General features: G+C 33.8%; 2 protein-coding genes across 9 annotated transcripts; one reads left to right on the top strand and one right to left on the bottom strand.

Moving 5' to 3' along the window:
* Nucleotides 1-52: 52 nt before the first annotated feature.
* LOC110637606 (asparagine--tRNA ligase, chloroplastic/mitochondrial) lies at nucleotides 53-7,673 on the top strand. Of its 7 annotated transcripts, XR_009151347.1 has the most exons (4): nucleotides 53-532; nucleotides 855-923; nucleotides 1,335-1,463; nucleotides 1,775-2,059. XR_009151347.1 is itself a non-coding variant. In XM_021787795.2 (3 exons), exons 1-3 carry the CDS (start codon nucleotides 380-382, stop codon nucleotides 7,350-7,352), a joined length of 282 nt encoding a protein of 93 aa, XP_021643487.2. In that variant the 5' UTR covers nucleotides 53-379; the 3' UTR covers nucleotides 7,353-7,673. The 7 variants fall into 7 exon arrangements, 6 of the variants coding, with proteins under 6 accessions (XP_021643487.2, XP_021643488.2, XP_021643486.2 ...); XM_021787795.2 differs by lacking the exons at nucleotides 1,335-1,463; nucleotides 1,775-2,059 and adding an exon at nucleotides 7,293-7,673; XM_021787796.2 differs by lacking the exons at nucleotides 1,335-1,463; nucleotides 1,775-2,059 and adding an exon at nucleotides 7,288-7,673.
* Nucleotides 7,674-11,349: 3,676 nt separating this feature from the next.
* LOC110637646 (protein transport protein SEC16B homolog) lies at nucleotides 11,350-19,892 on the bottom strand. 2 transcript variants are annotated; one of them, XM_058153544.1, is made up of 14 exons: nucleotides 19,669-19,892; nucleotides 17,652-19,459; nucleotides 17,116-17,439; nucleotides 16,127-16,255; nucleotides 15,922-16,044; nucleotides 15,638-15,796; nucleotides 14,901-15,026; nucleotides 14,682-14,816; nucleotides 14,204-14,331; nucleotides 14,017-14,125; nucleotides 13,634-13,939; nucleotides 13,374-13,523; nucleotides 12,937-13,235; nucleotides 11,350-12,346 (listed from the first exon to the last, which is right to left on the bottom strand). In XM_058153544.1, the coding sequence occupies exons 2-14, from the start codon at nucleotides 19,332-19,334 to the stop codon at nucleotides 11,827-11,829; spliced, it is 4,191 nt and encodes a 1,396-aa protein (XP_058009527.1). In that variant the 5' UTR covers nucleotides 19,335-19,459; nucleotides 19,669-19,892; the 3' UTR covers nucleotides 11,350-11,826. The 2 variants fall into 2 exon arrangements, with proteins under 2 accessions (XP_058009527.1, XP_058009526.1); XM_058153543.1 differs by having other exon boundaries at nucleotides 17,652-19,892.
* Between the last annotated feature and the right edge of the window lie 3,078 nt (nucleotides 19,893-22,970).

The following is a 22,970-nucleotide window of genomic DNA, read 5'->3' as shown; positions in this document are numbered from 1 at the left end:
TCGAAGAAAAAGGTTCTTTGCGTAATATATCGCCGAATAAGGTAACAACAACAGCGGACATAAAACCTCCAGCAGCCGCTACAAATCCGAGCCAAACCCAAAATAGGAAAACGAAGAAGCTGCTTTAGCACCAGCTACTCCTCTCCGGTTCCGCCGCTGCTCAACCCTCCGATTCCTCTCCTTCACCAAATCAAATCCTAGAACCCTCCCTAAAATTCCCAAAACCCTGCTAAAACCCCATGCTTTCCCGCCAAAATTCTTCCGGCTTCTACCACTTCCGGGCGAGTCCCATCCGAGGTCCTTCTGCACCGTGATTTCCAGTGCTCTGCATTCCGGTGAGAAGACCAAACCGGAATTCAAGGAAGACCGGAGAGGCGAAATGGGGGATAGAGTTGGGCTCTTCAGGAAGAAGTTGAAGATAGCTGATATAAAGGGTGGACCCGACGAAGGGTTGAATCGGGTCGGGCAGACCCTTGTTGTGATGGGATGGGTCCGGACACTTCGAGTCCAGAGTAGCGTTACGTTCATGGAGGTAATGGTGATTTACTTACGATGGAAGAAACCATAATTTTGAAAATGAGCTTGATTTAATGATTTGAATAAAGTTCATTTTTTCTCCCTTTTCTTTTCTCTCAGTTTCATTTTTCTTTTACAAAAGTCATTTTCCTTTTGTAGAAGTGTGTATTTTCTAAGCAAGTAAATGTAAGCTGGATGGTGTTAATCCAGTGGAATTTCTAGTTATTAGATGAAATAAGATATGAATGGAGGGTTTGGTGCTTCTTTTTTTGACGTATTTTTGTTGACAAAGTATAGCTTCTTAACCTGTATGGTAATTATCTAATATATGCATTCAGGTTAGTGATGGTTCATGTCTGTCAAACATGCAATGTGTAATGGATGTGGAAGCGGAAGGTTATGATCAGGTATTGTGTCACCATGAGCAATAGATTAATGGTTTTTTTGAATTTGCATATGTGGGACTAAATAATTTTGCACTTGACATCTCAGCTTCTAGCATTTTCTTTAAGAATTTTTGCAACATCGATATTAAAGATTCTGTCTATTTCAGTATCAATTAGGTAATTGAACATTTACTTGTGATCCGTTGCAGTATAGTTGTTTCAATTAATCATCATATAAAGTACTGGCAGTGACTGTAATTCTTTTTTTCTCCTATAAACTGGTTTTCTATCACGAAGTATTTGTCTATAAAAGTTAAGCTGTACAATTCTTGCCATCCTTCACTAAAATATAAAGTTCTTGCTGTTTGTCCACTACCTGGATGTTTTCACATTCTTTGTGGTCTATATTGTTGTAACTTTCTTTTTATTTAGCATGGAGTTTGTTAATTGGTAGAATCTCGCTCGATGGTAACTGGTGCATCAATATGGTTACAAGAGACTGTGGTGAAGAGCCACGGGTCAAAACAAAAATTGTAACTGAAGGTCAACAAACTGGTGGTGGTATGGTATTTCTTGACATCTAGTTAAATGTGGAATTATTTTGATGTGATTTGATTGGAGAATTTTGCTCTTCCTACTGGCTTTACATCATGCATTTTCCATTTCAAGTAATTTTTCAGTTAATAGGCATGTTTATATTCACGAGTCATCCATATGAATGGTTATATATTAGTCAGCTTTAGGCATAAAAAGGAATAAAAACAAAAGCTCTAGGCATTTTTTGGCATCCAACCCAAACTGGGCACTATAGCAGGATGTGGGCAAAGGACAGGAACCACGATGAGACTTTATTTGCATCGAATCATGTGCAGGACCAAGAGAGAGAGAATCTGCTCAGATGAAGGATGTCAAAAGCTGCTTATGACATTGTAGTGCCATCAGTCTTTGATAGCAACCAGCATCAATAGGTTTCCCATTGTCAGCTTGTAATTTATGATTGGCCTCAATTAGAGCCTATTTCATTAAGAAAATCTAAGACATATTTTCGTTGAGAGATAAATAATTCCTTATCAGACCTGACTTCTATACCAAGAAAATATTGTAACTTACCAAGTTTTTTTATTTCAAATTCTTAAATTGGATATCTTTTCAACTTAGCCATTTTCTCAAAAGTTATCTCTTGTTATTAGTATATCATCAACTTAAATAATAAGTATCCTAAGCTCACCATTATAGTGCTTGATAAATATGGTATGGCCAACATTGCTTTGTTGATAACCAAAGGAAACCATGGCCTTATTGAATCTGTCATACCATGCTCTGAGTGGCTGCTTCAAGCCATATAATGCCTTCTTCAAATGACAGACCATTTCTTGAGTTATGTCAATACAAAGGTTGGAGGAATTTCCATATAAACTACTTCTTCCAGATCTCTATGCAAAAATACATTATTGATATAAACTGTTGTAAATCCGAAGCAAGATAGGCTACACATAACATGAGAATTCTAATGGAGTTCATATTTCCAACAGAAGCAAATATTTCTTGGTAGTCCATACCATAGGTCTGAGTGAAACCCTTTGCCATCAACTGACCTTTATATCTTTCAACAAATCTATCCACTTTGTGCTTTACAATAAATACCCATTTGTACTCTACTGGTTTCTTTCCAATGGAAGAGTAGCAAGCTCCTAAATTTTATTTTTTGTTAAGGGTCTCATCTCTCCAACCATAGCTTCTTTAACTTTGTATCATTAATAGCTTCCAACAATTCTCTTTAGTGTGCCTAGGTTTTCCACAATAATCACATTTAAGATGATGATTTTCTAACATACCATGATCACTAATTTTAATAAGTTTACAAGGAGATTTGCTATCATGTTGGATCAATCAATAGGAATAATATGCAATATAACACAACATCAACTCTCCTCTTGTTGCACAAAACAATAAGTTTTTCATAAAGATGGAAAAGGATCTTTCCCGAGTACCTAAACTTGTATCTGGTCGTACTAATCATTCAATCTCATAAGAAAGTCATACATAGTTCTTTCTTCATCAATTTCTAAAATTGAGTTGCATCTTCAGGACATGATGCTTGGAAGTCTTAGTAACAATCAAGTTCTTTCCTTAAGCCACTAAATTCAGTAAAATATTGTGATAGTCATTTCACCTTGCTTTGTTTTATGAACTTTCTTTCAAAGCTCTTATATTTGAGCATCATTGCCCAATTGAGAATAACTTTGAACAACAACATTCCAAATTTTTTGAGTTGTATCGAGCAGAAGATCACCTTGAGCAATTTGAGGTTTCATTGGGTTGATCAGCCATGACATAATTAAATAAGAAGTTTTCAGATTTCCATTTGCTAAAAGTTGAGTCAACAGTGGCCAGTTTAAGTGTACTTCTTGTGGTGTAACCTTTAAAACCTCGAGCTTAAATGAACAAAAGGCAAGACCTTGACCAAGCAAGTTAATTTGTTCCATCTAGCTTTAGAGGACAAATCTTAAGAGAAAGATTGTCACCTAGATTTCCCATTCTACTTCTGCCAATCTGAATGCCTAAGTTTGAATGTTTTCTTCCAACATGTTCGACTGTACATAGGAAAATACTAATAGGGAGGATCATTGCTTGAAAGAGAAGCGGTCAATATTACTGAAAAATCCTTAGTCAACACTATATGGGAATTCTGATAATATCATAATTTACAAGAGTTTTGAAATGAGATTATGGTGATCCAATTGTCCATCTCATTTTAATTGTTAGTGAAAAAACAAATAAAATAATTTTGACATAAATTTGGGAAAATTCAAGAAATGACACAAAAACTAGCTTTAACAAAAAGTGGTCTCAATGCAACTATTTTGTATAAGAATGTCATCATTTTTCTTTTCATTTGTCAAGTTGGGGAACTTATTGGTGGAAGTCAAAGAGGAGCGACTTGAATATCTGGAAGATTGTTGTTACATATCAGACCTGCATAATTATTGAAATAGAGAATATATATATATATATATATATATATATATAGAGAGAGAGAGAGAGAGAGAGAGAGAGAGAGAGAGAGAGAGGAACTGGGTGTGAAGAGAATTAGACTGGGTGAGAAGAGAAATAGAAAGGGATGAGATTAGAATTAGAGAAGAAAAGAAAAAAATAGAATTCTACATTTGTTATTGATTCTTAGAATGCCCAATTACAACTATTCTTCCCCTATTTAAACTAACCCTTGCAAAATAACAGAATACTACCCTGTCCATTACATTCAACCCGCCTAAGTCAACTTATCCAGCCCAGTCAACTCATTTACTCATCCCATCCCTTAGTCATAACATTCCCCATCCCTTGAAATCATTCTTGTCCCCAAAAATGAATACAAGAAGCTAACCCCTATATGTTTGTTGAATCTCTACCCATCTGCATCAAGACTTTTGAAGTGAAAAATTGGGAAGATAGGCATTATTATCATCATTATTGGCATTTCCAATTCCACGACATTTCCAATTCAGAAATCCTCCGTTGACAAAATTGGATTTTCTTCTTCTGCCTCCTCCACATTTCAAATTCATTCTCTTTGAGCATTATATGCCTACATGATCTTATCTCCAATATATTATTCCCAAAACTCCAAAACTCCTTTCCACCTCTATCCTCTTCATAAACTTCCACATCTTCTCCTGCAGTAATATTTCCATTGACAGAGTAAAACCTAATCACTTTCCCTGGATGCAACACCCTTTTCATATGTTTTTCTCTTGAGATGAGTTGGTTATCCAATATATCTATCAAATCAAGATCACTTGCAGCTAATGTTGCATTTAGTAAATCAGTAGCTTCTTCGTACTCATCAATCTTTGATGCTTTGCCCATAAGAATTGCAAGATCATGCCCGTGCTGAACCAGGTTGCTTGAATCTACATGGCCAGCTTCTGAAATTTTTCCAAGCTCCAGTTCTTGAAAACTTGGATTTAGGAAAGCTTAAAAAATGTCAACATTCTCAAAACCCTGAGCGTTCTCATCATTTACACCATTAACATCATTCTCAAAGCTTTACTGAATAGAATCTTTGAGAATTTGAAATTTTTGCTCCTCCTTTTGAATTGACTTCTTCGCATCTCCATCCCCCTGAATCTTATGATCAAGGGAGACGGTCTCCTCCTTAGCCACACTCTCCTTGTTCTTTTCCAAATCCCTGTCATCACCCCAATAAACTTCGATCCCGTGGTTGTTGTCGTCTACATCTTCATCATTCTTCTCCTCTGAACCTTAGTTTGTACAAGACATATGAGGTAGAAAATCCTGCTCTAGATCTTGTAATGTTTTCCCTCATTGTGCAAGACACAATTCGAATGCATCTTCATTAGTAAAGGCTATAACATTTTCTTTTCTTTTTTTTTTTTTTCGTTTTCTATAAAACCCTTTGGAATTTGGGATCTTAACTCCAAATCTTGAAATTAACTTTTGGGTTGTGCTTCTTGAGACGATTTCTTTAGCCTTTCAATTTGCTCTTCTAACAACTTATCTACTTTTTGCCATCTTTGATACAACAATTCCTATGTTACTCTTCTTTCAAAAAGTTCTAGCATTCTCTTAAGATACTTTTGTTTCCAAAATTGTATGTCCATGGTTTGATGCTTTGATTGTATTTTATTTCCAAGAACTTTTGATGAAGAAAATAGTAAAAGAAAATCAGACTTGAGCAGGGATAAGGAATTGATACTAGAATTGGAAGAAAATTATAGAGAAAGAAAGAAGAAAAATTGTGAAAAAGAAGAATAGAGAAGAAACTACAGAAATAGAAAGAAAAAATTTTACAGAGAAGGAAGAAAAATAAAGAGGAAAGAAAGATTTTTTTTTATTTCAGTTATTTCTGAAATTTGACAAAATAGGTCTTGATTTTGAAACCCTAACAGGCCAAAAATTGAAAATAGGGAAATTGAGAAGAATTTGATAGAGGAGAAAAGGGAATAAGGCAGCTCACAAGAGAGAAGAACGAGGGAGAGGAAAAAGATTTTTCAAGAATTTCAAGAAACATGTTTCTTGAAATGCTTAAAGTGAAAAATTTAAGAAGAAAAATAGAAGAAAGAAAAAAAAAAAACAAAAAAGGAAAGAAATTTGATTCAAGAATTTCTAGAAAGAAAGAAAGAAGAGCAGGATCTGCCGAGAAGAAGAAGAAAATAAAGGAAAAGAAGGGAAGAAATTTTAGGGCAGACTCAGAATTTGGAAGACTATCACTTACCTCCCATGGTTGCAACTCCCACAAACTGATTTGAAAGCAAGCCCACTCAAAAACAGTGCTCTGATACCAATTTGTTACATATCAGACCTACACAATTACTGAAATAGAAAAATAGGAAGAGAGAGATAGAAAGGGACTGGGTGAGAAGAGAATTAGAAAGGGATGAGATTAGAATTAGAGAAGAAGAGAGAAAGAAGAATTCTGCATTTATTATTGATTCTTAGAATGCCCAATTATAACTATTCTTCCCTTATTTATACTAATCCCTACCAAATAACAGAATACAGCACTGTCCATCATATTCAGCCCACCTAAGTCAACTTATCCAGCCCAGTCAACTCATCTAGCTCATCTCATTCCTTAAACGGCTTGAGGCTAAACAAGGACAGCTACTGGTGGTATCTTGACCTGTGTCATTATGGTTCAGGTCAGAAATGTACTCATTGAAGCTAATGATTCTCGCAGATTGTTGGTGAGATTGGCATATGTTGAAATCAATTGCGTAAATTCTAGTTTCTTCTAAGTTCGTTGTCATATCTACTAAGCAAGAATGACTAGTAGAAAACAATGTTTCTACTCAATACATTTTCTCTGACCCACTGTGGTGAGGGGCTCCCACAAATGACAATCATGCCAGCAATTATTTTCTTGAAGGTTCATTTGGGTGGAGGGGTCTTCTGCATGAATGATTCCTTAAGGTGCAAATCAAGGTAGATGTGAGGAACTCTAGAGTGATTCTTAAGAAAATGAACCTGAGAGGGAGAGGGGCGCCAAAAATGTATGTTCTTAATGAAGTCATCATATTAAGACTATGCAAAGGCATTTGCATGTGCTTAGATTAAATTAGGCATGTTTGGTTTTTTTTTTTTTTTTTTATGGTCAAGATGCTGGCCCAATCTGTATCAGTTCAAATAAGCTGCTATTAAATCCTAATTGACGGATATACTTGGTATATTCTTCTAGCTGTTGGACTTGGACCAATGGAGAAAATTTTGATGCTAGGATGTCATAAGAGGTTGAATTGTGTAGTACAGAAGGTGTTGGGACATTCATATGATAATTATTTAACTGCATCTATCCTTTGAGTATGGGATGGACAAAAAAAAAAGGCATTCTGATCTCTCTTTTTTATTTTTCATATATTGCTAGACCAGTTCGTCATGCGGGTTTTGGACCTGGCTTTGAAAGACTGGTGCAATTTACAACTGCAATAGAAAATATAAGAGATGCTATACCTTTCCCTAGGGCATCCGGTTCAGCTGAATTTTGATAGCAAAATTAGTCAGATGTGATATGGTTCTCTCTTTTCGGACTTTTACTAACCTTCTGATAGGTATTCGTTAAATCTGTTGGCTTCATTTTCTCCCTGCCTTCAGCTTTGAAATTATAGTTTAGGAAACCTCTTATGTAAAATATTGTTCCGCCTGACATGACTGCCTTTATCAGGGATTATTGGCGGATTGTTAATATTGTATAAAATTTTATTTAAAAAAAAATATTTAAATTAATGTATTTTATCTTAAAAGTTTCATTCATCTAAAGCCTTAACTACACTCTTCTATCGCCTGGCGGTAATTACATCACCTATTGACCTCACATAGAGTTACATATTCATCATTATTCTGAAAGGAAGGATATTGGATATCCATTTGACAATATGTTTGTCATCATTATTCTCCTGGAAAATCATACAAAGTTGCTATCAATCCGACGCATCTTATGGGATAGAAAATCAAGCTTCTCGTCCTTAAATCTTTGGAAAAATTTTGTGCCCTATATTCCCTTTTCTGCAGATGCCTTGTAGACTTGCATTACGGTGAAACTTGTTCCTTGGAGACGATCTTGCAAGAAAATTCTTTTCATTACAAACTGTTCTTTACAAAATTATTGGTTTAATAAACCAATATAAATAAATAAATACAACGCAAGCTTATAAAAACTTCTGCCCTGAAATCACCATGGATTCTGGCTCAATTATGTCGAAAGTCATAGCGGGTACCGAAATTGAAGGGGCCTCTTTGCCAACTTTGATCTTCGCCACGTGCTGAAAGACGATATCACGATAGTTGGTCGACAGGGTTCCAAGTATCCTATTTGGATAGCTTTTAAGAATGGAGGTCATGTTCTTCAATGCCTTTTTATGCTTAAGCACCGTAGCCTCTTTCTCTTGAGACAGGGCAACACCAAAGCATCTATTTTAGAGAGTCGGCTTTGATCTGCTCGCCACCTCGCTCTCAACTTCTCTCTTTCTTCCTTCAAAGCGGAAAATTTTTTGGAACCAACTGCATCAACTCTCCTTTGATTTTTCAGAGGTGACTAATAGTCATCATGCATCTCTTGCAAATGGGTGCAATCGCTCTCTGCCTTTTCCAACTCCAACAAAGCTACACCTTTTACTTCATGCTATAGTTGCAGGCAATTCAAATAAAAAGACGTGCCCGGCAAGGGATGTTTGCATATTCAACGCCTAGCACACAAAGGCAAAAGGTCAAATATTTACTTTATGCATAGCAGTGACAAACGTACATTCTATTCATACCTGGAATATTACAATGATGCTACATATTTCCAGTCAGCTCTTGACCACACATCCCTTGAATCAGGTATAGGTCCCCTGGCATGAAAGCCATTTAGGTCAAAGTTCGGGCAACTATCAGCTCGTTTACCGAAGCCTTCGTCCCTATGGCCTTGACCATTTACTCTTGCATGGCAGACATAAAGGTCTCCATGTCTAATTGCGAAGAAAGGGCCTCCTCGTTAGTGGAATAAGTCTCTTTTTTTTTTCTTCGCATCTTAGTTGAGGGAAATTATATATTATTATGGTTATTCCATATAAGATATTTATATGAAATGGTAAGTTAATGAGAATCATGCAAATATATATATAAGTGGATACCATAAAATTCAAATTTTCTTATATAATTAAGACAGTTTTTTTTTTCTTTTTCAAATTATAATAATTTATTATATTTAAGTGATATTTTATAATTAATTTGTCATTTCATATTTAATCCTAATGTAATAGCAAGGGTATTAAATAATTACTTCTTAGTTAGTGGTTGTTTCTCTGCCTTCGGGATCAATAATGGAAAGGGATACATTGGATTTAGGCCTTTAAGTGATTATTTTGACCCGGCCAACTCCTTCCCTTAATTTGGAAAAATTATAGAAAAAAGTGGTGACATCGTGTCAGTATATTACATGGTATGACAAATCAATAGAATAAAAATAATTATACAATTATATATTTTTTTTAAAAATAATGGCTAATTATTAAATATGTTGAGAGCATTAAAAAATAGTATTTTCTCTCTCAAAGAAAAGTAAACACTCTTTATAATAAGAAATATGGGTCTCATGTGATTATAAAAAGATAATACATATGTATCGAGTGCGCTTAATAATATTTTAAAAACAATTACCTTTTTGAGATCACTGTGCATAAGCAAACTGAAACCGATGAGTACACTGTAGGGCTACCAAATGATGATAATTCATCTTCCGACTTTGCTCACAAGCCTGCACATTAGGACATAAGATTCATTACATTTGTTTTGCTCAACTTTTTAAATCAGACGACATGTACCTTTCCAATTTTGTTCAAATCCTTTTTCAGCAAGAACGTTTTCGGCTACTAAGGCCCAACTTGACTTCGCATCACCAAAACCCCCGCACTTGGACACAATAAAAAACATGTCCTTCCATTTTTTTTTAAGGAAGATATGGGCGCCAATTGACAAGCCATAGCCATGCCTAGCCGTCAAATGCCAGTGATTCTCGGTAGGTGATTTCCACGTGCAAAGATTTTATGATTTAAAGGGATATTTTTCAATAAATATAAAATCCTCATTCCAATGGTCGTTCGCTATGCATTCAAGCCCCACGTCTGATAGTCTAACATAGTTCTTAAAATTTTGCATACATACATGATGTTTGCTCAATTCTATCATAAACTTTAAAATTTATTTAAAATGAATTTCATTGTTAGGTATGACATAATTTAAAATATAGCGTTCAATTGAACTCTATATAATTTATATTTGGTATAATTTTATAATTGAAATTCATTTACCTTTATCTTTTAAACTATTTTCAAGATTAAAATTAAAAAATTATAATTTTCTACATCATTAAAAAAATCCTATACCTAATAAATTTATAACATTTAACAAATATATAAACCAATATAATAAATATAAAATAAATTCACATGACTTATAATATAGGAGATTTATATAACAATATAAAAATAGTCATTACTAAGTGTATTTTAGAATAAACCAACTAATTAACACGTTGATTGACATTCAATTTCATGTTTATATTTAAGTAGAATTGATATATGATTAAATAAAAGATAAATAATTGAGAGGAATTTTTTTTGGTAAGGAGTTTTTGCCTAAAAAATGTTATATAAGTTTTGTGAAACTCATTTCAAATTTCATCGAATTCAATAGGAATTTATTTTGAATAATCATTCCTAGAATTGAATTCAATTTGTTTTCTTCAACCCAAAAACACAAAACATGAAATTCAATTCACAAAATTTTTTATAATTTGAAAAAAAAAATCATAATTTTTTTAAGAGCAAACGCAAATAGATAACTTTTGTTACAATATATTTCTCATATTATAAATAGATCATTAACCAAATATGTAAAACATATGCTTCTAGTGAATTATTTATCTCTAGAATCTTAATTTTCTGTTAACGAGAGTTGATTTAATTGTTAAAATTCAGTCAACGCTTTTATTAAATTGAAAGTTCATCAAGTTTTACCAACCGTCCCTATAATTAGAGACATGAAGCATCTGTAAGTTGGTATATATCCTCATCCTATATTGAAAGAGCCTCCAAAAGTCCTTTTTTTTTTTTTTTTAACTTCCTATTTAGAATAGAACTCCTTTAAAGGATTTTCTGCATCCGATTTACGTTTGCTATATTTGCCGCCAGAATCGCGTTGTCGTCACTAAGCATCTCCAATTACTTAAAAGTTGACTACGCCATCGGGTTGATTTTGTTGGAGTATAGTTTTCTCTTTTATTTTTTCTAGTTTTGAATTAGGGAAATCAAATTAGCACGAAGATAACAAGCTCCATATTTAAGATTAATTGACACTGCAATTAGGACAGCCGAGTCACCTCACAAGACCTTGGGGGCCTACTCCAACCAAAAATCTAGTTACACCTTGGTGTAATAAAAGAATAAAATTGAGCAAACCAAACGTTTTATTCTATTCCAAATGAGTACACTATTTAGTCCCTCGACAAGACCTTTGAGGGGCTTGCTTCTATCATGCTCAAGAGACATTTCCTGTTTTCAACAAATGAACAAATGCACTGTACAACAATGCCTGGGAAGGCCGCCTTCGTTTTGCAGTTGAAAAAAAAAAAAAAAAAAAAAAACCTCAGCTTCTCAAGCATTAGATTGAGGCAACTCTTGTGACATTAAAATAAACCCTAAGCTTAGTTTGCAGTAAAATATATGCCAACGGCATTTCGACTTACAATTAAGAGGAGAGGTAATTGACTAGGGTAATTTTGTCCAGATCATATTTTACTCTCTTTTCTGAATCCTGATGCTGTTGCAAACAACGTGCCTTTTTGAGATGTGCATAATGACGCCCACCCCAAGTATTGTATTGATCACAAGGAACAAAACTTGGTATTTACATCTTCATTACTCCCCTAAAGTTCCACTTCATGAAGCTCATCTCCAATACTGCTACCATTCATTGGCATATGCGTCATAGAAGGATCACCAGGCATGAAAGATGAGGGAGGCATGCCCAGTGCCTCTCCTAAAGGTTTGGTTTCCACCATTTTTGGGGGGCTAAACGCATCATTGAAACTTCCACTCCATGATGCTGTCCGTCGAGAGTGAGATGACATGGGTACATTGCCATTGCCATTTATCGCTCTCTCCCTTGTAATATTATCCATGCTTGGGAACCTTTGCAAGTTCATTTTTGAAAAGGATGAGGGAGATTGGAAAGAGTCATCAACAGATGTTGAAGGATTTTCAGCTAATCCTGTACTTTCTTGTACATTTTCAGCTATAGTTTCTGTTGAATTTTCACTTGATAGAAGAGGCGTGGGAATAAAAAACTTAGCATTTGCAGACACAGCAGGTTTGACAGATGGAACAGAAGGTGACCGGAATAAATTTGCCGAGCTTCCAACTCCTTGGTTGAAGGTGTCAACATACCTGCCACATAACAATGAATATCAATTTGGCCTTGCAATGCTATGGGAAAAATGAATGAATAAAATTAATGCATTCAGAAGTTCTAAATTTTCAAAAGTGTTATCTATAGCAGCTAATTCACTCTCCTAGAGGAAACAAAGGTGGCTGTATCCTAACTTCTTACCAACAAAACTTACCACTCCTGGAAGTAGGGAGACAGCAGTTAGGCCAGGTCCAAGACCAGGTGAAATGGTTTTTAATTTTCAGGAGAGAATCATGCCACTCCCTTGAGGACATGAAACTGGAAAAGGTTAACTGTAATTAATTGCTTAATAATTTGTATAAGAAACAAGAAAACTTGATCCAATGAATTACTAAAGAGTTCATACAATTCTTTGTATTTCTGAGCATTCCAAGATAGTGAAATAGCTGCTTACAGCTTTCTCAGTTGGCATTTTTTCCTCTCCCCCACCCCAACCTAAATACATTTAGTCAAAAGGATGTATAGTTTAGCTTGGTGGTATCTTTTTATCATTTATTCCTTTATACAAGTATTTTCAGTTTCCCATAATGTGATTGTGACGTAAGGAAAAGAAAGGCTTCTAAATTACCTTGCTCGTACACCCATCCGCCCACGAGCTGAGAACTGATTTGAACTGGTTGGAATAGGTGGAATCCCTGAAGAGTGCTCCACAGGATTTGGGGTCTTAGATGTTGGGCTCCCATTAGTGGGAGATCCATCACTCTTTAGTGCAGATTGCAAGTTGTAGTCAGACATTCCGTTCTGGAAGGCTGAAGTTGTTGGAGGGGGTTGCAAGACTGCTTCTTCAGTTGGGGGTTCAGCACCTTCTTCTACCCATCTCTTAAGCTTTTCATCATAATAGAATTTGTTCTTTTCACCCAATTTAGCCTTCAGAAATGCAGACAACAATCATTAAGAGGCTTATCAAAATTATCAACAACAATCATTAACGCGCTTACCAAAATTATCCATAATTTTTCCAGATAAAAAAAAAAAGAGCAGCGAAACATCAAATATTAAATCTACCTGTCGATCTGAACGGGGCCTTAAAACTAGCCCTACGGTCTTTTGCAAAAGCTGTGAACCAAAACCAAAACGACCAAAGCGAGATGCTGTGCCTGAACCTGACGTTTTGCTTTGTGCACTAGATGAGGTTCCTTCCTTTGGCGACTCAACCTGATAACCCCGCAAGTCAACAATACATCATAAGTTTTCTACAAGATAACAAGCATGAACTTAAAGCAGTTAGAGCATATATTCTTTTCAAGTAGGAAACAATTGTCCACCTGTCTTGGAGTTCTACCAATATCTGGTTCAGAAACACTTCTGTTATGCATTGTCATTCTATTGCCATCAGCTGCCCATTCACTTATGGGCTCCATTGAAGCAGAAGGCATTAATGATGACATGGCCATTGTCGACTGACTAGCTGATACCCTAGGCACCATTGGCTGGTGATGATGCTCATTACCTTGTGACGTTGTTGGTACAGGTGGTGGTAGACCCCCAACAACACGGTGTGCAGTAGTATCAAAAAAGTTGAGCAATTTACCTACTAACTTTGCTGGAGCCAAATTTGCAGCGTATCCGCCCTGACACACAATATTTGTTAAGTTTGGTTGGTAAAAATGACAATGAGCAACATAATTATGAACTACAAGATAAACACCTGTTGATGGGTTCTAATCCTCTCCTCAAGGGATAATACTAATTGTTTCCATGTTTCCACTTCTTGAGCACGACCAGTCTTTAGAGATTTTAATATTGCCTGACAGTACCTGAATCAACTCACCAGGTTCAGAAAACCACAGGAAAAATTACATAAAGCATTGAACGTGAAAAAATTTTCCACCTACTTCAACGAATCAGAAACTTTGCCCACTTCAGCCAGCATATATGCATATATCAACTTATATGGCTGAAATGGTAGCAGGATATACTGGGAGTTGCCAAGCACCTTTGAATATTCGTACAATTCAGTTCTCTGTCAACACACCCATTAAACCAACTTGGTAAGATTCCTCAAAAAGCACAATTTACCAAGAATATTCAGGAACCCATGATAGAAAAGGAAAAAAAAAGAATGAAGATTTCCAGATTCTGTCATACTAAATTTTATAAATATAGTCTGAATTTTGAAGAACACTTCAAGCAACTAAAAGATTATGCTCCAACTAATTGTACAATCTCCCGATCCACAAATACCAATTTGCATTAATACAAGTGAGTATGAGAAGCCATCCCAACATAGAAAAATAAATAAAAGATGAACAAGAGTCATGAAGAAAGAGAGAGAGAGAGAGAGAGGAGAAGAAGAAGATAAACAAAGATCACCTGAATAGCTTCTGGATTAGCATAGGTACGAGGATGCTTCCAGTGGTCTGCTCCAATAAGACACAGTCTTGCACTGTCTGAATATGATTCAAAGTTGGTTTCCGCCACTAAATAGCATATGTGAGCACCGGTAATCTGAGTAATTAATGTTCGATCAGATTTAGGGCAAAAAACTTTGGAAAGAAGCTGACAAATAAATGACTTGAAAAGATAAGATACCTCACTTCTTTCCTTCCATAGGCAATCTCCAAGATGTATAATCACAAGCTCATCATCTTTAGTTCTGTTTGCAGTTATTACAGCCAAATTCTCTTCCCAATCATCAAGCATGCCATTTGCCTCAAACTGCAGTTCATTGCCAAACATTGATAATTACTTCTGAATATAGATAAATAAAAACATAAATTTTTTTTTCCCTAGAGGAGTGGCATTTGCAGGAAGAAATATCATACATCATTTTTTTTTCCCCTAGAGGAGAGGCATTTACTGGAAGAAATATAGTAAAATGAAAAGATGGCAGTCACATGACAGCTATATCAAGGCCTATGAGCTCTTAGAACCATAGTAGAAAGCATTGAGAAGGCTTAGTAACAAAACAAAAAAAGAGGTAACTAAATAACTATTGCAAATAAATTTTAATAATAATAATAATAATAATAATAACAATAATAATACTAATAAAAAGAAGAAGAAGAAGAAGAAGAAGAAGAAGAAGAAGAATAAGAAAGAAAGAAAGGTAAAGCTCAGCAGCATTGCCAATATAATTCAAAACAAAATCCTTCTCTCTTTGATTTTGCTGTTCATAAGAAACCTTTTTTTACTATGGCAAATCACCCTCTAAATTCGTTGATGCTAAAATATGTGATTTTTCATTAGAAGAAACAAAACAATCGCAGACGCTAAATGCTTCACCTAACAATATTCTGTAGCAAAAAGATAAAAGCATAATATATCACCTGGATAGGCTGTTGAGACATAGCACCAGGAATACCAGTTGTGGTTCCATTGGAAAATACATCAGCTGGTTGCCCTGCAATTAGCAGACATAATGTCCGCAAAGGTGATCCTACCACCAGCTGGCGAAGTGCCATTTGCTTCACCGTATCAACATAGAACTGCATTTTCCCCACCAATCCAACCACCAAAAGTACGCATACATAAACAGAGCAGTAAATACCCAACAGTTTTCCTCTAAGAAAGCACCTAAACAAATCAATCACAAGTAAAATGGACAAAAAACCTGATCACCAAGCTGTGATGCAAGAACAAGCGCAGGTCCCCACAACTGGCCTACTTGTGCACACTGTAAAGCCTCTTTTTTTCTACCAGAAACCAGAAGATTTTGTACCTCAGAAGCAGTTGCCTAAAACATAAATCAAAATTTTTTACAAAACAATAAAATGCTTATAGAACAGTGCAAGGTTGCAGAATGATTAATAGGATACCTGAATTTGTCCTTCAGATGGCAAACTCTGCAAGCAGTGGCTGAAAGCACCATAATCACTGAATCGTGAGCCATTCTGCTTAGCAAATGCAAAAAGTTTTGCAACTGCTGATTCTGGAGCATCACTCTCCTGTAAAAAATAATTACATTACTTATTTCTACATCTAGCTTTTCAATAATATTATCACAAAGGGAGAAAAAAAAAAATTATAAGCCCACATTAGGATGACATGTTACAAAAAAAAAAAAAAAGCTAAGCAATTCAAACTCGGAAATCTAATAAAAAAGCAGCGCAAATTAACCCAAAATTCTCACAAGCTACAGTCAGAGGAAATAACAAAATGCTCCCCATAAATAAAATGAAGCAGACTTCACTGACATCCTCTGCCTCTGGCACATCAGATTTTCCACCTTTTCCTCTGAGTGTGCTGAACCTCCTACTCTTTCTATTTTAGAGCTTAATGGCCCGTTAATGCTTTTCCAGCCAAATCTCCCTCTGATAATTCATGGCAACAAATGTGCATAATTCATTTATTAAAAGTTCATTTCACCCTCAATGAACTTGAAAGAGTCTTCCACAGCATGATATTCCAAGTTTCTTTTAGAAACATCACATTCAAGGAACATAAAAAGGGGAGAATCTAAGAGGGAAAAAAAAAGGGAAAAAAAAACATTTCATTGGCAGTGCTCAGGTTGGAGGGGAAGAGGAGAGAGATATATTAGAGTTTCTGCCAAAATGAATATAACGAACTTTTATGAACCAGGTCACTTGCAAGTTGCAACATCTATTCACAAAAAGCACATGAAAAGAACTGCTTTTATACATAATATATATGCAAAAAAAATAGCAATGCAGAAGTCTTCTTCCTTTACCATAATGCACACCCTAAGTGGAACTATCCAGGCAAAATACAAGAACATTCAGAGTCAACAGTTGCCATAAGATTTAAGTTACAATGAAAATGATTGAAAAAGAAATATGTGATTTACCGTCAAAGAAGCATCAGTGCCAAAAGGAGATCGAAGTTTTCCATAATGTTGACAAGCTATTTTAAGCAAAGAGAGAAGCAACTTCAGTACTTCTCCTTTTCTATAATCCATGTCAGCTGATTCACAATTAGCAATTCTCTCATCAATCCATTTATTCAACTCTTTACTTCCAACGTTGCCTCCCACCAGTGGACCTGGAAATGATTGTTGCCAGAGAGCACGAAAATAATTACAAGTGCTGCCTCTAATATTTGGAGCATTGTTGGTATTTCCCGATATAACCTCCATCAAATTCAGAACAGATATTGAGCCTCCTACAGATGCCTTTATAAAATAAGCAATCACAATTAGCTCTTTAGAATGTTGAATAAAATTAACAAAAGCGAGTTTCATCTTTCTTTTTCCCCTTTTTATCTTTTGAGATAATTAACTCATATATACTTAAGACAATTTATATTTCACTCACTTCCCTAGCCTTTTAGAAACCAAATGGGTCTGTAAGAAAAACACCAAAGAGAATATTTTAGAGGCTTCACCTGACTTCCAAATGATGTGTTCCCCAGAGAACTTGAACCACCATCTTTCATTACTACAAGCTTTCCACCAAATCCAAACGTAACCAAGGCATGTGGAGGACGCCCAGCAGATGATATCCCAGTGTTGTGAGCATGAGAAAACTGCTGGTTGTTCACAGAAAAATTTACTGGTTTCTGACTGCTATAGTAATCATTTGAAACGTTCATATGTTCATTCTGCTTTAAATTTCCCTGATTAAACTGCTGACTGAAGTTCCCACTAGGTATAAAACTTTGTGACCCAACAAACCCATTAGCATTCACATTACCCTGACTCAGTTTGTCATATGAGGGAACAGTTCCCAAAGAATTAAAAGATTTCTGCTGCTCCACATGATTGTACATGGACACATTCGAATCATAAGAATTATGCAACTGCTGGTTTCTATCAAAATTTGAAACAGTATCAGTCTTAGCAACAGTGTCAGGTTGCCACATATTCAAACCTTGATGATTGTAGTCACCATAAGACTTGCCCCAGCCACCATGCTTGTCTTGGCTATTATAGCCATGTGACCCATAATTGTCAACTTGCTCATATCCACTATAAATAATGTTGGTATTTTGAGAATATGAATCAGCAGAAGCAAATTCATTGTGTTTCAGCTGATCATGATTTTGAAAAGTTGTTGATTGAACAGATGATGTGTAGCTTTCCAGGGAGCGCCACTCTTGCATTATTGTGTCGTAATACCAACCAGGATATTGTGGGTCAAAAACCATATGTTCTGGGTAACCATTATTTGTCCCCTGTGATACCTGATTCCAAGTAGAGACACTCTCAGACGTGCTCGTCTCAGCCATGGTTCCCACCACAGATTGTGAAGTCTGCTGCAAATAGTTCAGCTCTACCTTTCCATCCGATGCCCATCCATTTGCTGCACTAACATTAGAACTCTCTTGGACGGCTGTTGCATCAAAACTATCCACTTGATACCACTGCCCAGTGTTGGCATCAAATTTCCACCCGGGATACATGTTCTCCCAATACTGACTGCTATTCAAATCCTGCCCATTTACACCCTCTTCAGCGGATCCACCATAACTTTGAGCTCCATCTTGATATTCCCCATAACCGGCTGAATTATGCAATCTGTAACCATCACTATTCTCTAAATTAGCAGCTTCATTAACCTTCCCAGGAAAATCCTGGGAAGTATCTCCCAAATCATTAAAAAAATCTGAATACGAACCAAATTCATGATTCCTGTTAGGAACAGAATCAGCATAAAATGAACTCCATCCCACCTCCTTAACCCCTGAGTTTGATGATTCGATAGTTTTAGTTAATACTGGATCTGGTACAACTTCTGATTCAATCCCATCATTATTTGACTCAACTATAGTATTCGACCCCAATGAGTTGGATGAATCCAAAGTATTACTTTCTTCTACATGTAAACCGGATAATCTTGCACTGGCATGCACAGAATCATTCTCGCCTTTCACCTCAGCTCCACCTTCACCGCTTGCATCCTCAATACTCAGCTTGGCAAACGCTTTGGCCTCATCGGAATCGCTTCCCTCCGTGAACTTAGGGACCGAATCAGAATTGGTGGGTCCAAAATCATCGTCAACTAATTTATCAAAGAAATCCTCATCCGTCTGATCCTCCATCACATGACATGGAGGATTGGAAGCCATCTAAAATAACACTCTTTGCCCTAACGATCTACAAAAATAAAACCTATATACCCTCCAATTGTGTTCCCAATTTACAGCTCTGCTCGTCCAACTCCTCAAAATTTGAGCTTTAATGTAACCAAAACCTCGAGATCCAAAAATTAAGAACCTAAATCAAAGCCATAAAAAGGCGAAAAAGCAAGATCTAGGGTTTTGGAGATGGCTCAGAAGTTGCAGAAGCATAACTTAAGATGAAAATGTCACAAGAGAGCAAAATTGGGTGGAATTGAATGCATTCGATCTCTATGACAAGATACAAATAAGTTTAATAATAAGAAAACGGAAAATAACTTACAGATCCAGGCAGGGATTTGCAGGAACAAAATCGAGGAGGCAACGCAATGGGAGAGAATGAGAGAGAGAAGGACAAAGCGTTCGATTTCGCACCACCCACCAAACCAGGAAAAAATTTTGTTTTTTCCGGTTTTATTGTTTTTATTGAAGAAAAATTACGCTGGTGCCCTATGCCTATGCCGTGCCTTCACTTACCATCCATTTTTTCTTCAAATCAGGCCAAGCTCCTCACCCTGTGTTTGGATCTTAAATTGCGCATGGAAAATGAATAGAAATTTAATTAAAAAAATAAAATAAATTTTATTTTTTATATTCTTTAAATATATTATCAAAGTATGAGAAAATATTTTTTTTTTTTAAATAGAATAAATAATTATTATATTTATTTTAATAACCCTTATTAAATAACACTAATTCTTCTTAGATACGGAGATAAACATTTTCGATTAATTACAATGAGTTAAGAAATTAAATTTCTTCTCTTTCATTTTTTTTATTTAATATCTAAACAGAAAAAATTTAAAAAAATAAGAAAAAAAATCTCTTCTCTTTATTTTTTTTTTCCATTCTAATAAAGGAAAAATAAAATAATATAAACAGATTTTTTTATTTAATTAAAATTTAAAATTTAATAATTTAAAAAATAAGTTTAATATTTTTGCTGAAATCATTGATGATAAATAGAGCATTTCCTAATGATGTGAAATATATATTTTGGACTTTTATTATAATTTGACTTTGTTCTTATACATTATGCCATTAGAATTAGAATAAAGTGATTGAATTCGTAGTAGATCTTTTAAAGCAGGATTGTTGGATCGGTTTCAAAGAAAAACACTCCCACTTTCTGTTCCTTTTATTCTTTTGTCTACCACAATCATTATTTCCAAATTTGTCTTAGAATTTTTTGATGGGTAACCCGCAATGATTAAGTGATAAAGGTTTTCACCCGTTATATAAAAGTTCTAAGCAGCATCATATCTGTGAAGTTTTATTTTGATTTAGCGGTTGAAAGTATAGTGTTATTAAATTTAAATTAAATTAACTAATTGAATCTGTGAATTTATTCTTAAATTGATTTGAATTTATAATTAAATTAAATAAAAAATAATAATAATTTGATGTAACTCAATTGATTTTAGTTGTTAAATTGGTGTACTAGTATGACCTAATGAGTTCAAGTGATTTAATTATTCAATACAAATTTTTTTGGTGTTATGAAAAGAATTGAATTAAAAATTTCATAAAAAAAATTAAAATTAAAATTAAAATTAATTAAGTTAATTTGGTATTTATATTTTGTTTATTTTAATATATATATATAATATATAATTAATATTTTATAAATATTAAAAAAATTATACATTTATACAAATTCTTTATTACATTACTTAAACACTCTTATACAAAAATTTAAAACATTATTAAAATTTATATAAATATAATTTAATAAATATTAATTTAAATAATGAAAATTTATTAATTACTTATATTTATTTATATTAATAGGTAATATATTTAATTAATTTTTTAATAAAATATTGATTGAATTATTAATTCATTTACCCGATTTTTTTTTGTAAAGTCAAACTCTAAATCAAGTTTAATAATATTGATTGAAAATATATTATTCGCCTGTTAAATTTAGGTTCAAATCCTTTATTTAAAAGAAATAATATCTATGAAACTCAATATTATATTTCTCACTCTCTCAATTATAAATTAACATAATTAAGTCTAGTTTCAATAATTTGCTATAAATTTTCATGAAAGATTAAAAATTTGGAAGAATGTGAACTTTATTTTATAAAAATGTAACAAAAAATTAAAAAAATTACTCAATTTTTACCAGTGAATATGAATATACTGTATGGGACTGTTTATTAATTTGTTCGGAAAGTTTTTAAAAAGATTGAAAAATAAAATTTTATATTTACCTATATCTGAAAATTAATTTTACAATTTTTTAAAAATGAAACTAAAAATTAGTTCTTTAAATTTTTTTTAAATTTAACTAATATTTAAAAATAACTTTATATTGTTTTACGTTAATTTTTTATAACAAAATTTTATTTTTAGACTATAAAAATAAAAAAATTTTTTATTCAAAATTACATTATAGATTTTTCATAATTAAAACTGAAAAAATACTTAGAAAATATTTATGTGGAAACTCAATATTTTATCTATTTATTTTAAATAGCTAATAATAATTTAATATATTTATTTAAAAAAAATATTTTATTGGATGACCTGCTTATTTATTTATTTATATATATATATATATATTATTTTTGAAATTAAATATATATATGTAATTTAAATAATTCAGTTCAATAATAACTCTTATCGCATTCTACACCTAATGGAACTCTTGAAATATATATACCCTAATAATCTCTCTCTACTAAACTTTGCTCTCAAAATCTGTTTATTACCTCCTTTTATTTAAATACTCTCAACGGGTATTTTCATCATCTTTTAATTATTGTTATATATATAAATTTACAGTTTATAATCTGATGTGCGCAGAGAATTCATAAATTTTTACTTATCTATTCATCACATTGGATTCTATTTTCAAGGTAAAAATTCTCTTTCTTTGTTCAATAATGGATGAATTTGATTTTATTGTTACAACTACTCTAGAAATTTATTTATTTTTTTCTTTGACTATTGGTATTGAATTGAGTTGATCATGATTACTGTTGGACAAAAACTTTGAATTTAGATATATATATCCGGTGGATATGCTGAGTCCATTCATCATCTTGTGTAACACCCCTCGCCCGTTTACAGTGTAGTTAAGCAAGGTGTGCTACATTCAGTATCGGAGTACCCTATCCTATTTTGTCGTGTACAATATTAATTTAATGTCTATTTAATTATATTATCTTACGTGTAGAAAAAAAAATTATCCTATTTCATTTTGATGGAGGCTCGGACAGAGTCTCTTCTGTTTTACTAGTGCATAGCGAGTTTACTTATTTTACCAGTTAAAAATACACATCCATATCATTTTCCATAAATCATATCATATCATCATAATGCTTATATTCATTTCAAGTAAATAAAATACTATATTTCATCATATAAAATTAAGTACAATATTTATAATTTGTACACAATCCAAAAATTAGATTATATGTCTTAAAATAATTTATACAATCTACTTATGTACAGTGATCCAAAATGTAAAATTTAAATACATATGAGCCCTACCCAAAATGAACTGGTGAGGTGACACCGACCCTGTAGCAGATCTGATCCTCTCTATCTGTACTCTCCTGCTACTGTTGTGGC

This window comes from Hevea brasiliensis, chromosome 9 (assembly GCF_030052815.1).
Source record: "Hevea brasiliensis isolate MT/VB/25A 57/8 chromosome 9, ASM3005281v1, whole genome shotgun sequence".
NCBI classification, from domain to species: Eukaryota; Viridiplantae; Streptophyta; class Magnoliopsida; order Malpighiales; family Euphorbiaceae; genus Hevea; species Hevea brasiliensis.
Note: the sequence above shows the minus strand (reverse complement) of the source record. Positions and strands in the feature narration are given on the sequence as shown.